Source organism: Odontomachus brunneus, unplaced genomic scaffold (genome assembly GCF_010583005.1).
Source record: "Odontomachus brunneus isolate Ranch 3 - 2012 unplaced genomic scaffold, Obru_v1 Obru_scaffold_082, whole genome shotgun sequence".
Taxonomy (NCBI): Eukaryota; Metazoa; Arthropoda; class Insecta; order Hymenoptera; family Formicidae; genus Odontomachus; species Odontomachus brunneus.
In genome coordinates, this window is record NW_022639532.1 from 625,087 (window position 1) to 637,735 (window position 12,649).

A 12,649-nucleotide genomic window follows, 5' to 3' on the forward strand; every position below is an offset into this window, starting at 1 on the left:
GAGAGAGAGAGAGAGAGAGAGAGAGAGAGAGAGAGAGAGAGAGAGAGAGAGTTCGCAGATTGCGGAACTTTTGTTTAAACGAGGGGAGAGCCGCGTCTTGGAGATTCCCGTCGGTGCGCGTTACCCGCGGGGCAGACCATCAGAAATTACAACCACGCCGGGAACGATCTCGGATGAAAAAAGTTTACGCGCCGTAACTCGCGCTCGCCCGCATCGCGAAAGGATCACTTTTAGCTGCGGCGTGGTATTGGCCCGTTAACGCGCACTCTGCGAATTCGATGCATTTCGAAAAAAAAGAGGAGAAATCGTGAAACTCGCGAAAGTAGGGGAGATTGGGCCTAGATGGTCTCAGGGGCCTATGTTGCTCACGTGCTTTCTGCACAGTGGATACAAAACCGCAAAATGGTCCTTTCGGGACACAGATACTTTCCCTTAGTTTCATCAAAATCGGCATAATGTGGCAGGTATTAGAAGAAAGCTGCCTCTATCGTATGCGTACAGTCACGATAATCAGTTGTCTGAGAAGTTGTAACTTGGAAATTTGCTGAAATATGGGACATTTAGCCCCGACCTCCCCTAAAGACGATATTAACGAATATTCGTCGGTGGATTTATTGACCGATCGTACGATCACCTGCTGAATTTTTCCCGCGGCACGCTCTTTCATCAAAATGCCACGCGAGAATTCTCTTCGATCAAATACTTTCATCTCGCATGATAAAAAAAAGGTTGATCGCTACTCGCGCGAAAATTTGCACATTTCACTTGTGCATTTCAGAGCGAGAAATTCTGCAAAGCGATTCGGATTTTTCGAAAATTCGATCGTGCATTATCGTATGTATGCGAGATACGTTTCAATTTAATATTCCTGCACTAATTTTCAATGTAACAATTTCCTGATTAAGTGAACAAGTCGCATCACTTCGGATTTATTCTTCGTTTGAGCTCCTCAAGATGAATTTCTCAAGATGAATTTCTGCTGTATAACGCAAAAGTACAATATTTTTTATACCTCACAATCGCGGATTATCAAGTTCCCCAATGAACTCTACTCACCAATCAAGCCTCAATTTAATATTCCGCCAAAGTAAACGCCACTTGTGAAATTAATCGAAGAGCGCGAGTTTCTCCCTCGCTTCTCATTTTCGATCTCCCATCTTCGGTTGTTTACGGCGGACAAACTGTTCGTGCCTGGACATTTCTTTTCTGCGCTGAGAAAAATCCGTCAAAGATACCACGGATTCGAGACTCGATCGATTCTGTACACTTTAACGCCTTACACGCGCGTTGAAACACGAACAGGATAACAATAAGAATCGACACGTGCCAGCAAGCAAATTTCACAAACACTGCACAGTGTAAGAATCTAAGTAAAATCTGGTCAAAGATCCAATTTTATACGTTGAATGACCTTCACCTCTAATGTATTGATATATTTTTACATAATTTATTAATTTTTATCTACTTAATTGTTAAGCTACTAACATTAACGCCAACCTGCGGTATTTCTTACGATTTTTCAACTGAAAACGTAATAGATTTTGACGAGAGTCAGTATTTTGTAATATTTTTCTCCTTCTCGTGGCAAAACTGTTATTTTAAAATTGTTATTTCAATAATATGAAATATTATAAAATTGAGAAGTAAGTACGATTTTTTCATCCCATAATTTTTCGACAAGGTTTTATTATACTTTCGGGCATTCTCTTCACCAACTTTTGACCGATTTGAACGAAATTAGTTACTTTTCACGAGCCTGTGGGGAATATAGGCTACATGAAACCTGACCATTCTACCCTCTCTACGTTCCCATAAAAATTGCGGAGGAGAGTGTGGGACACCATGTATACAACTAATTTAACTTGCCAAATTGCTGCCCAGAAATTACTTATTTAAATTAAAATATTGTAAATTTGAATTTAAATCATGATTTATGATGGCCAGAGGAATATCTTAAAATCTTGCACTGTGCGCGCTGCTACCAGAACTGATCAGATCCGCGCGCGTTGTATCGGAAGTGTCGCCGCGACGCGCCATCATCGTCAGGACGTCAGGTGAGACGGCGATCCCGTTTGGACCATTTCGCGCGAAATGCGCGCCTCCCGGCGACTTCGCGGGGAGGATCGCCGCGGAGAAGCGGCAAAGGAACCGAAGGGGTGCGCGTTGGCGCACCCGAGGGTAGTAAGGACACGTGGCGGTGCAGGGAACGGGCGCAGGGTACGAGGGGGAGACGACGAGAGTCGCGGAGGTTCGGTTTCGTCCGTCCCGTCTCGTCTCGTCTCCTCCGCGACTCGTGACCCGCAGAAAACTCGAGCGAGCCCGCTGAGAGTAACGGACGGTGAATTTTTCATCCCCGAAAGGCGGAGGCGCCGGCGGCGGCGGCAGCGGCAAGCGAACCACCCAGGCGACCATCGTGGTGCAACAGCCGTCCCTCTCGTTGGACGCGCCCGCGGCGACGATTCTGCTGCATCCGGACGCGGACGCGAGACGGCGCGAGGAGAACATGCGGCAACTGCTGGACGTCGCGAACACCCTCACCCTACAAGAGATACACGATTTCGAGATGAGGTGCGTATCGATCGCCCTGATTCCTTCCGACGAGCGATGATGCGATCACTCACACACACACACACACACATACACACTGTGTCGGTATCGAAGAGATATCTTCAAGATATCGGAAGAACCGTCCCTAGAGCGTGCGGCTAATGCGGCGAACTCTCGGCAAACATCGTCCTCCTCGTGTATCTCAAGTAATTCGGAAGAGACTTTGCCCGGAAATTTCGCACCAAGTTTTTACCAGACACGTATCCGATTTTCGCGGCTCTGCCGGAAGCGGAAGTCCGATACTCCGACGGACGGTGGCATTATGAGCGAGAAGATGTCTGCGAAAGCGCGACCAGCAAATCTTAATACTTCCAAGGCTAGTTGGCTACCGAAGTAAATTGGCAAAATTGGTTATTTCTGATATTTTCTAACAGGTTAGAAAATCAAGCGAGCAAGACTTTTAAATATATCAAAGATAGCTTTGAAATCTCTGCTTGCTCGATTCCGAGATCTGTTAAAGAACAATAGAAATAATCGATTTTACCAACTTATCCCGGTGGTCAAATAACCCTGGTCTCTTCTATCGCGTTCTCATCGGTAATATAAAGAATATCATGTTCCTGAAGCATCGCGACGAGTTACCTCTTGAAAACTTCCCGCCTTCAAGTTCGCGTCTCTCGCAAAACTCGCGACCTTCCTGTCTCCGGCACGCGTTGAATTTTCCCATCTCGTGTCCGCCCCCGCGGCGATACCACCGTCAAGTGATGTCTGGACGATGACTACGCTGTCGTAGATATGGAAGCCCCCATCACAGCCGCTCGCAATCGGTGAAGGCCCCCGGGAGCCGCTCTTCCGGCCGGCCGAATTACCTGTGTCTTCCGCAACAGAGATCGCGAGTGGCCAGTATGCCCAACACCGGCGTGGAGGAGGAGTATTACAGGCTACGGCATTTCAGCATCACGGGGAAGGGTGTGGTGAACCGGGGCGACTCACTCAAGAGCCGCAGGTCGCGCTCCAACAACAGCGTCGCGTCCAGCAACTCCAGGTGAGTCCTGATTCTCGCCAATTGTGGAGCTATAGTGCCGTTGTGTGCTTGTACATTAGATAAAAAAATTGAACAAAACGGTCCTTTATCATTTTGCAAATAACCACGTAGTTATTAATGAAAGAAAATTGTGTTACGTGATTATGCGCGATAAATATTCCTTAATTAATATCTAAAAATCTATGTGGTCATTTGTAAAACGGTAGAAGACTTTTCCGTTCAGTTTCACCTAATCTAGAGGTATACAGCGGCAGATGGCGCCACTACAGCTCACCTATGGGACCTTTATGTTCACCTCAATCCGTTTTACGTTCTTACGAAAATTGAGAAAGAGTCTGGGACACCCTGTATATATAATTGAAATATCAAAAATGGAAATACATCATCTCAGAACACCGACGTCGAGTTCGCTCGACAGCTGCGAATTTCCGAGTCTCTTATCATTGCGCTCGAGAGACAACGTTATCTTCAATTTTTCCTCGTTACATCGCGTCTTCGTCGCGCATTTCGCGCGGCGCGCGCATCTCGCTGGAAAATTGACAGGTTCGCGTTTTTTCGTCGAGCGGCATGTCGACAGTCGTAGCAGGTAGATCGACAATCGTGCTACGGTCGTCCCACGGTCGAGCGGCAATGTTCGCGATTGTTCCGCTCGGTAGGAGCGCGCTGCGAAATATCTCCGACTTCATCTCCAGGTCGTCGGCGGCGAGGAGCGTAGAGAAGAAGAAAAAGACCCGGCTCGGACCGTCGCTCTAGATCGAACGCGTGAGTTTACGTGTGGCGTTCAAAGTGACGTAGACACGCGCGTTGGACCTTAAAGCGCGGCCCTCGAACATCGTTGCGAACGCGACACCGCAGAGTTAAGCTGTACTTTGAACTCGGGTAAAGTTTCAGATAAGGTCAGTCCCGTTGGCCTTCTCGCGCTACCAATGTTGCCTTTTAAACGTACTATTTTTTTTTTTTTTTTTTTACTTTCACTTCACTAAGTACGTTGATGTAACGTAGTTTTAGCAACAAAAATTAAAAGTTTGGCGCCAAAAGGATAGAGCCGAGACACTGACATCCCGCTGGGGTTTTAGGAGAAAGTATATTTGTCCCAATGAGGTAATGAATAGAATGATATCTGAAGTGTTTTGAGTGCTAAAATGCTATTTATTCATTTCAATAAGGTTATTATTATTAATTATTAATGGTGGAAAATATGTGTGTCCCATTGGTAGCGGAAGAGTTAAGGAGATCCTAGCTACCGACATAATACATCGTATTTTTTATTTGACTGTACAGAATTGTACAAGAGAGAAATTGTTTCTTTAATTTCTTATACAACTTATACTTCATCATTTATTGTGCCATTTGTACTTTCGCTCTGTACAAGCATCGTAATTCTGTATAACCGAGTGGGAAGAAAACAGCTGCATTATGTCGGTACCAGCATCTTCTCAAAGGTTTGTCTACAATATGCAGAGTAAGCTTGGCGTAAAAGTTGGAGTAAGAAATAAAAACAATTTATTTCGTTTACGCCCCTGTATTCTAGTTTCTTTATACCGCGGTGTAAAGAAGCTAGAGTATGAACGTAAGCGAAATAAATTATTTCTATTTCTTACTCCAACTTATGCCAAGCTTACTTTATGTATTGTGGACGAGACTTAATACATTCGCTACCGACGTCGCATATGTGCGGCTCAACGATCTTACGCTGGAGACCAGCGTCACATATAGTGTAATGGCAACAATTTTTCTCTTCTACATTATCAAACTAAATCTGCTCTACACAATCGCATATGAAAAGAGAAAAAAATATGAAGTAAACTGTGAGAAGAATCTTCTGAATAAACCGTGGTAGCGAACGTGTTCAAAGTCTCAAAGACTTTATCTGAATATTTACTCATATTTCACATCGAATTGTGAATTATTCTCACCCCTGTCCCTTAAAAAAAGAAGAAGGCACTCGAATATTGCATGTACTGTACATCCTTAGCGATATCTAAGGTAGGATCCATTTGAGACTACAAATGCTCTGGAGCGCGTAAGGAAGGATTATGATTGGTCTGTACGACGATTCGAAGCATTTTTGCGATACCAAGTGGATCCTATTTCTTAAATGTTTCTTAACTGAGATACACGTTTTGAGTATATTTCGATATTTTTCTGTCGAAGGTGTACTCCCCCTAATTAAAAGAGATACAACTCCAATTGCTTTCGCAATTTGCATGCCGCTGTGCCGGTTCAGTCACGCGTAATATCCAATGAGAGCCAGATCCTCGGGAAGAATTTCACTTCGATCTACCGATTTGTTGGACAGTCTGTGAATTTAGCGCGGAAGAATACCGTTAGATTCATTCGGCGCGATAGCGGTGACGGGAAATCGGGACAAGTTCGTTGCTGAATGCACTCGTATGCCGTAGTATACTCAATTTCGAAGTAAACGTCGACCGTATTCTGATTTGCCTCCGGGCGATATGACGTGTATATAACGTGGCGTGTAACAAAACATGTGAGATAGCGTATAATATAGTGCGGAACTAACGAGACGCGGAATATTAGCGACGCAAGTAACTAGCACTGCCATTGTCGGCGCTGATCTTGTTATTCAGGTCCCGCGGACCGAAACGTGAAACGTTGAATATTCATGCACGAGCGAGTAAACCTATTACGATTCTTACTCCCCCCGCTCTCTCTTCGAACATGTAATTATTGAGTTTGATATCGATATCTGCCTCGAGACGAGTATCACGTTCATTAAGTGTAATGTATCAAGTATGTGTATATATATACACACACATACTTGATACATTGTACTTGATGAGCGTGATGTGTGTATATACAGTGTGGCCCATATAACTCTTTACGACTCGATATTTCAGAAATTAAGAAAGATATGAAAAAGTATTTCCAGTAAAAATTATAGAAAAAAAATCGGAGGAAAAAGAGAGCACTTTTTTGTGTTCAGATCGCTCTACTTGCACACCGCGGCTCCGTCGTCGGTTATCAAACACCCTGTACAGGCTCCTCGTAGAAACAATTTAAAGTGCAAAGTATAGAAAAAGTAGCATATAAGAGCCAAAGTCGCAATTCTCTATTTTGGTGTGATTGGTAAATAGCAATATTCACAGGAGGATTCCGTTTGAAATACACAACAAACACAACGAGACCCTCCCGCGACTATTTCTATTTGGCAATCGCGCCAAAGAAGATTTCGGCTTTCACGGGCCACACTTTCCGCTCTTTTTACGCTTGCGAGTGTCGCGCTTTCTCATGTCAGACACGTGGCGCAGAAGAATACATTTCCTGGAGTTCGTGTCGAACGCGCGCGAGACTCAGTCCGTGACCGAAATTCGAGGTCGACCCGCCATCCACGCGAAAATACCAAACGAGAGAGACTCGATTAAAGATTTATATTTAGCGTCGTAAGATAAGAGATCCCGACGAATTGGAGCCGCGGCGGCCGCGAAACTCCATTTCTTCGTTAATCCTCGAAGTATCCTCGGCGGCGGGACCTTGATTCGAGGCTTAGTCGCCGAAACGTTTCACGTTGAAAATTCAGAAACCGCCGTTCACACCGCGAGGGCGGCGACGGTGGCGTCTGATGAAATTTTCCAGCGAGGTGAAATCGTCTTACATATTCGAGAAACACGTTCCCGAAGTTTGACGTGAATCTTACGAGACGCCTCGTGGAGCGGTAGTTGCTCAGGTTCATTGCTTATTTACATACATCACGATATATACATCGCGGAGAAGCTGTGTGCGTGTTATAAGCAGATTCGCGTCTCACGAACAACGCGCGACATTTGGTAGAACGAGTCTCGGGATAGACGATTAAAAAGAAATCTAGCAGTTTACCGGAAGGAAGAAATTAATATTGACGAGACACGCGAAGGATAAGGATCTCTCATAAGATATTCACCCCGACAACGGAACCGCTCTCTTTATCCGCAGCTAATGTAAAGCTAAGTATCTTCTAGAGACGTTCGTGTTTCCCGTTGTATCTCTAAGCGTTTCTTTATTAGAAATTGCTCGCCTCGGCGCGCTGTCGAGCGAAAACGCGCTCCTTCTATAAAATAAACCGCTATAGAATATACCGCATTGTCGTATTTGCGCTGAATTATAATTTTTTGTTGTATGTTTTATGAATAACGTGTGTGTCCGAAAATATAATAAAAATTTCATTCTACTTCGTAATTACGGCTATTAAAAAACAGAGGTATAGTGTTCAGTGTGTTAAATTGCGTTTTCATAGCTGCACGCGAGATCGCGATTAATTTGGCTACGTGACAATAAAGCCATGTATTTTTTCACTTTTTTTTTTTGAATACACGTCAAATTTAACGGTCGTTTATTTCTAAAAGAATAATTGCTTTCGTTTTAAACGTACTTAAGAGGCTGTCGTACTCGAAAATTGCACGAATAAAGCACTGACCTTCTTTCTGCAAAGTTTACGTCAAATTGGATATATAGAATAATGAAAGCAGTGCAAAAGTGAATTGGAGCATTGCTTAATATGTGAGGAAAACAAATGGGAAATTACAAAACTGACGTTAAATTACAAAACTGACATTTTTCGGAGATAATCCTTCATCATTTAAGCGTTTTTTAATGTTCTTTTGGTATAACAAGATTGTTCTTTTCAAACGAACGAATTATATTCATACAGTATTTACTTTATATGTATATAATTCCCTTTATACACATTTTTTCTCAAATTTTCACTTCTTTGTTATATTGAACTAAAGATCTCTTCCATTAAGGGGATGCTGAAGTGGAAAACTTCAGCACAGTATAATACTGTAACTTCAGCAGTAACTTCAGCAGTACTTACCGACAGTATAATGACATTTTTCTGCAAAGTTTACGTCGTATTGGTTGTACAGAATTACAAATGCTTTTACGCGATGAAAGTACGTGCAAAAGTAAATAGGATCATTGCTCGATATTGACGAAAGCGAAAAAAAAAATTTAAATGTAAAATCTCAAACTATTAGTGTAATATTTGCCTAATTCAAAAGTTCTGCGGCATATATGCCGAAAGTGTGGATGCTCCAAACGGAAAAATTTTGAAGAACATTGCTGTAGCTTCGCATCTGAACTTAGAAGCTTGAGAATATCTGAAAAGTTTGCCGAAAAATTTCTACGGGTGTGGTTAATATGATGAAATGAAGCAACACATGTAAGTTCTGTATGTACACTGAGAGAAGAATTTAGTAAATATTATCAAAATTTGGTTACTATTACTAAATGATAGACGTAAATATAGCAGGCTAAAGCTATGGCAATACTTATTAATTAATTTAGTTCTGTAAAATAAATTATTTATTTGACAGAAGTAAAATTTATTTGCTTCCAGAATATATTTGGTAAATAAAACTTATTGAATAGTTGAGCAAAATAAGCGATTTTGTAATAGTTACAAAATTTTTGATAGGTTCAACCAACTATCTGTAATAATAGATATTGAAACGATATAATGGCTGTAAATGAATGAATTTTTCGTTGTGCTGCAACAAAACATACTTATACTGGTAACAAAATAGAACTCGTATCTACTGAATTTTTTATTATATGGGATATAACGATTTCGTAACAATTATCAAATATCTGTTCATAACTGTAATATATTTCATATTAAATATTTAACATTAAGTAACTATTACTAAATTATTTAATTGATGTTACTGTGAATGCAATTACGTCATACTCCCGATCTATTAAATATTTGGTAATTATTATCATATTTAGTATTAGTTACTAAGGATTCAATGAATTTCTGTAACTAAATGCAGTTTGTTATAGTTACCAGTCTTTTCTCGCAGTGTACAAGAAATACAAAAAGGATAGCGCGATTGTGACGATCGTCTCTGCGTTATCGACATTATTCGAGTTCAGCATCGATTTCGGCATGCCCTTAATAAGTGATTTATTTGCTTATCTCGAGCATGCGAGAGTTTCGAGTCGCGCGACTTCTTGCAAAAGCCTCGTTTTGTCCCACCCCCAAGAAAACTGATGGTCTAGCTGCATCCCTAATCTCGATACGCGCCTAGCCTTTCTTCTATTCGACGCAGCACGGAGCACCTGACCGCCTCGTATCCAGGGTCGGCGCGAAATTCAGCGGCGGGCTCGTTGGCGAGCTCGAGGGAGAGCAGCGCGTCGCAGGGCCCGGCGCCTTACCGCGTCCTCATGCTGGGCGCCCCCGCCGTCGGCAAGAGCTCCTTGGTGTCTCAATTTATGACTTCCGAGTACCTGCACGCCTACGACACTTCGATCGGTGAGTCGGCGTTACGCCATCGCGGCCGTTCGTACGGCTCCCCCTCCTACCTGCCGTCTCCTCTCACCCCGTGGGAGAACACGAATATGTCAGTGCGATCGATTCGCGGCACGTGGCACCAGCGAGAATCGCGGAGAGTCGGAATAGAGTTCTCCGGAACCCGCGGAGAACGAGAGAAAACTTTCCCGCGGATTTTCCGCCGATCGTTCTGCATCGATTGCTGGCTGCGCGACGAGATCGCGTGCGCGACAGTCCGAAATAATCCCAGGCGGAATTCGCGACGATGGTTAACGGAAATATTCACCGGTCTAATGCGAAGGGAATCTATATAATCGCGGCTCTTTACTGTCAAACAGAATTCGTCGTAGTTATGTAAGAACGATCCAATTCACATCAATTACGTTTCGAAAAAAATGAAAATTTAACGCATGACTTAAAAAGTATAAATAGTATCGAAGTGCTTTGCAATTGTTCAAGAAGTCAAGCACAATTTGTCAATTTTCTTCTCTTTGAGGGCGTTCATTGGGACAAACTTGATCCTTAGAAGAATGGGTGTAACTAGTAAAAAGTGGCGCAACTAGTAGAAAATAAAAATTGTTTTTCTATTAACTTTAGGCGCCTATAAGGCTTGGATCTTTTTTGTTTTATGTAGAAAAACCTAGATTATCCACTGGTAAAATTAAAAAATTAAAAAAATTAAAAAATTAAAAAATTAAAAACAAAAAACAAAAATTAAAACAAAAATTACAAAAATTAAAAAATTATAATTTTGTGAGTTGGATCATTCGGTTTTTATAAATAGTACAACGTACGCGGTAAAGCTACTTTCTTTGTTTAAACTATCCTTTATTCTTAATTAAGAGGATATTAAATCCTTCTCTTCCTACTCCTAGATAAACTAACTGTTGATTGACTTATTAGTTGGTTCCAGTGTTGCCAAAAAAAAACATACTGAACGTCGGACCACAATTTACCAGATTGCTGTTAATCACAAATATAATCACAGATATGTAGCTTCTTGCACGAAGAACGCGATATGCTGGCTGCAAAAGACCAAAAACGTTGTAACAAATCATTAATTGCAATAAATCGGATATAATTGTGCCAAAGTGCTGGCAGCACTGGTTGACATTTCGTTTTGTGTTTGCGAAAAATATTGCCAGGAGTCGAACCTGGATGTCCGCTTGCTGGGCAGGACCAATTCGACAAGTAAAAACATTTACGCAACCCTTTTCGCGACTTCCCCGGGGTGACACCGTGCTGAAAAGCGAAACATCGCGAAACATATTCAGTGTGCCAACAGGAGCGACAGCAGTATTTTCCGACGGAAATAGCTCGTCATGACATTTTTCTGTTTTTTCTCTTTCCTTCGCACCCATTGCTCTATTTGTGCGCGTCGAGTCACAAGCAGATATTCGACGATCTTCGACTGATTATAGAGAATCTAATTGTGCGTACCCCCTCGCGAGTCCTTGCCTAGAGGGAATCTATACTTCTACTTATATCTCTGTCGTTTTTCCTCATTCCAGACGACGAGTCCGGCGAGAAAACCGTCAGTGTGCTGTTGGCCGGCGAGGAATCGGAATTGACTTTTATCGACCACTCCTGCGCCGAGATGACGGTGAGTTAGCGGTGCTCTTCTATCAGAATAGGCCATCTACCATGGCTATATCGCTCGAGACCAGACGTCGCTGTCGTCGCTGTCGTCGCCGTCGTTGCATTCGCGGGGCACAGGTCACGAAATGCCGCTCGCGAGACGATATCTCCGGCCGAACGATAAAGAACGGTTATTTTCCTTCTCCTTCGAGCGACGAAACCCCCAAAGTGGACGTTCGAGTCGCGACGAAAACCGCGATCGATCCTCCTCGCAAATGGCAATGATAGGGAGAGGATGTCATTGATCTCCTGTAGAATTATCCCGTCGGAAATGGAAACCCTTGAATCAGAGTCTGGCCATAACTTCGATTTTATCAAAATCTTCGAGAGGGATGGAATCTCTCTCTCTCTCTCTCTCTCTCTCTCTCTCTCTGTCTATCTCTATTTAACCTAACTTAACCTGTGATATTGCAATTGCGTGGATACTGTGTGGGATTTGACAAAATATGGTGGACCAATCAAAATTGGTTGTCTCATGGCCAGACTTTGATTCAAGGGTCTCTAGTCGGAACCAAATATAAGGAAGACGCGGTCCAAACAAGCCAAGTATTGGACAACACCGGGAAAGCCGAAAATATCAAGTACAGACTGCTGTGCTTGCATACAAGTCACTACAACGGATTGCCAGTGCGTTTCGCTGGCAGGCACGCACAATCGGGCGCGATCTCGGTAGATTTTGGTGCGGAATTCTCACTTGGAACGTGAACCTCATGAGAAAGAAAGCGCGCGAATGAGCATTTCGCGAGGCCTGCTGAGAGTGCGCTCGAGTACGCGTCTGTCAGCGAAACGTAACCCGTCGTGACTGTGTAAGTGCAACAGCCTGTATTTACAATTATCCAAAGGAAGCAGACAGACATTTTGCTTCATATGTATTAGGTGGTAAACTTAATTCCTGCGGCTCACAGTTAGATGACGTTAGTTGTAGGTGTAATTTATTTTGACACCTGAAACTGGCTGCATTTTAGAGGTTAGACATTTGTCAATAAAATTCAGTGCGAAGAGATTCATTTAAGCGAGCAGTGCTATTTTTTCTTTTGATTAAATATGGAACGTGATAAGTTGTTTTTTCGACATGTGCTGCTTCATTACTTTGACTTGAAAAAAACTGCAGCTGCAGCTCATAAATTGCTTTTCGAAGCTTATGG

The 12,649-nt window shown here is 42.8% G+C and overlaps 1 protein-coding gene across 3 annotated transcripts in view; it reads left to right on the forward strand.

Annotated features, from left to right (window-relative positions):
• LOC116847715 overlaps positions 1-12,649 on the forward strand; it is a 45,163-nt gene that overhangs the window by 13,370 nt on the left and 19,144 nt on the right. For 2 of the 3 annotated variants that reach the window (XM_032823012.1, XM_032823014.1), the window contains 4 exons: positions 2,361-2,568; positions 3,341-3,592; positions 9,625-9,848; positions 11,378-11,469. In XM_032823012.1, the coding sequence (XP_032678903.1) occupies positions 2,361-2,568; positions 3,341-3,592; positions 9,625-9,848; positions 11,378-11,469 (776 nt within the window). The remainder of the gene's footprint in view (positions 1-2,360; positions 2,569-3,340; positions 3,593-9,624; positions 9,849-11,377; positions 11,470-12,649) is intronic. The other variant, XM_032823013.1, reaches the window with a different exon arrangement.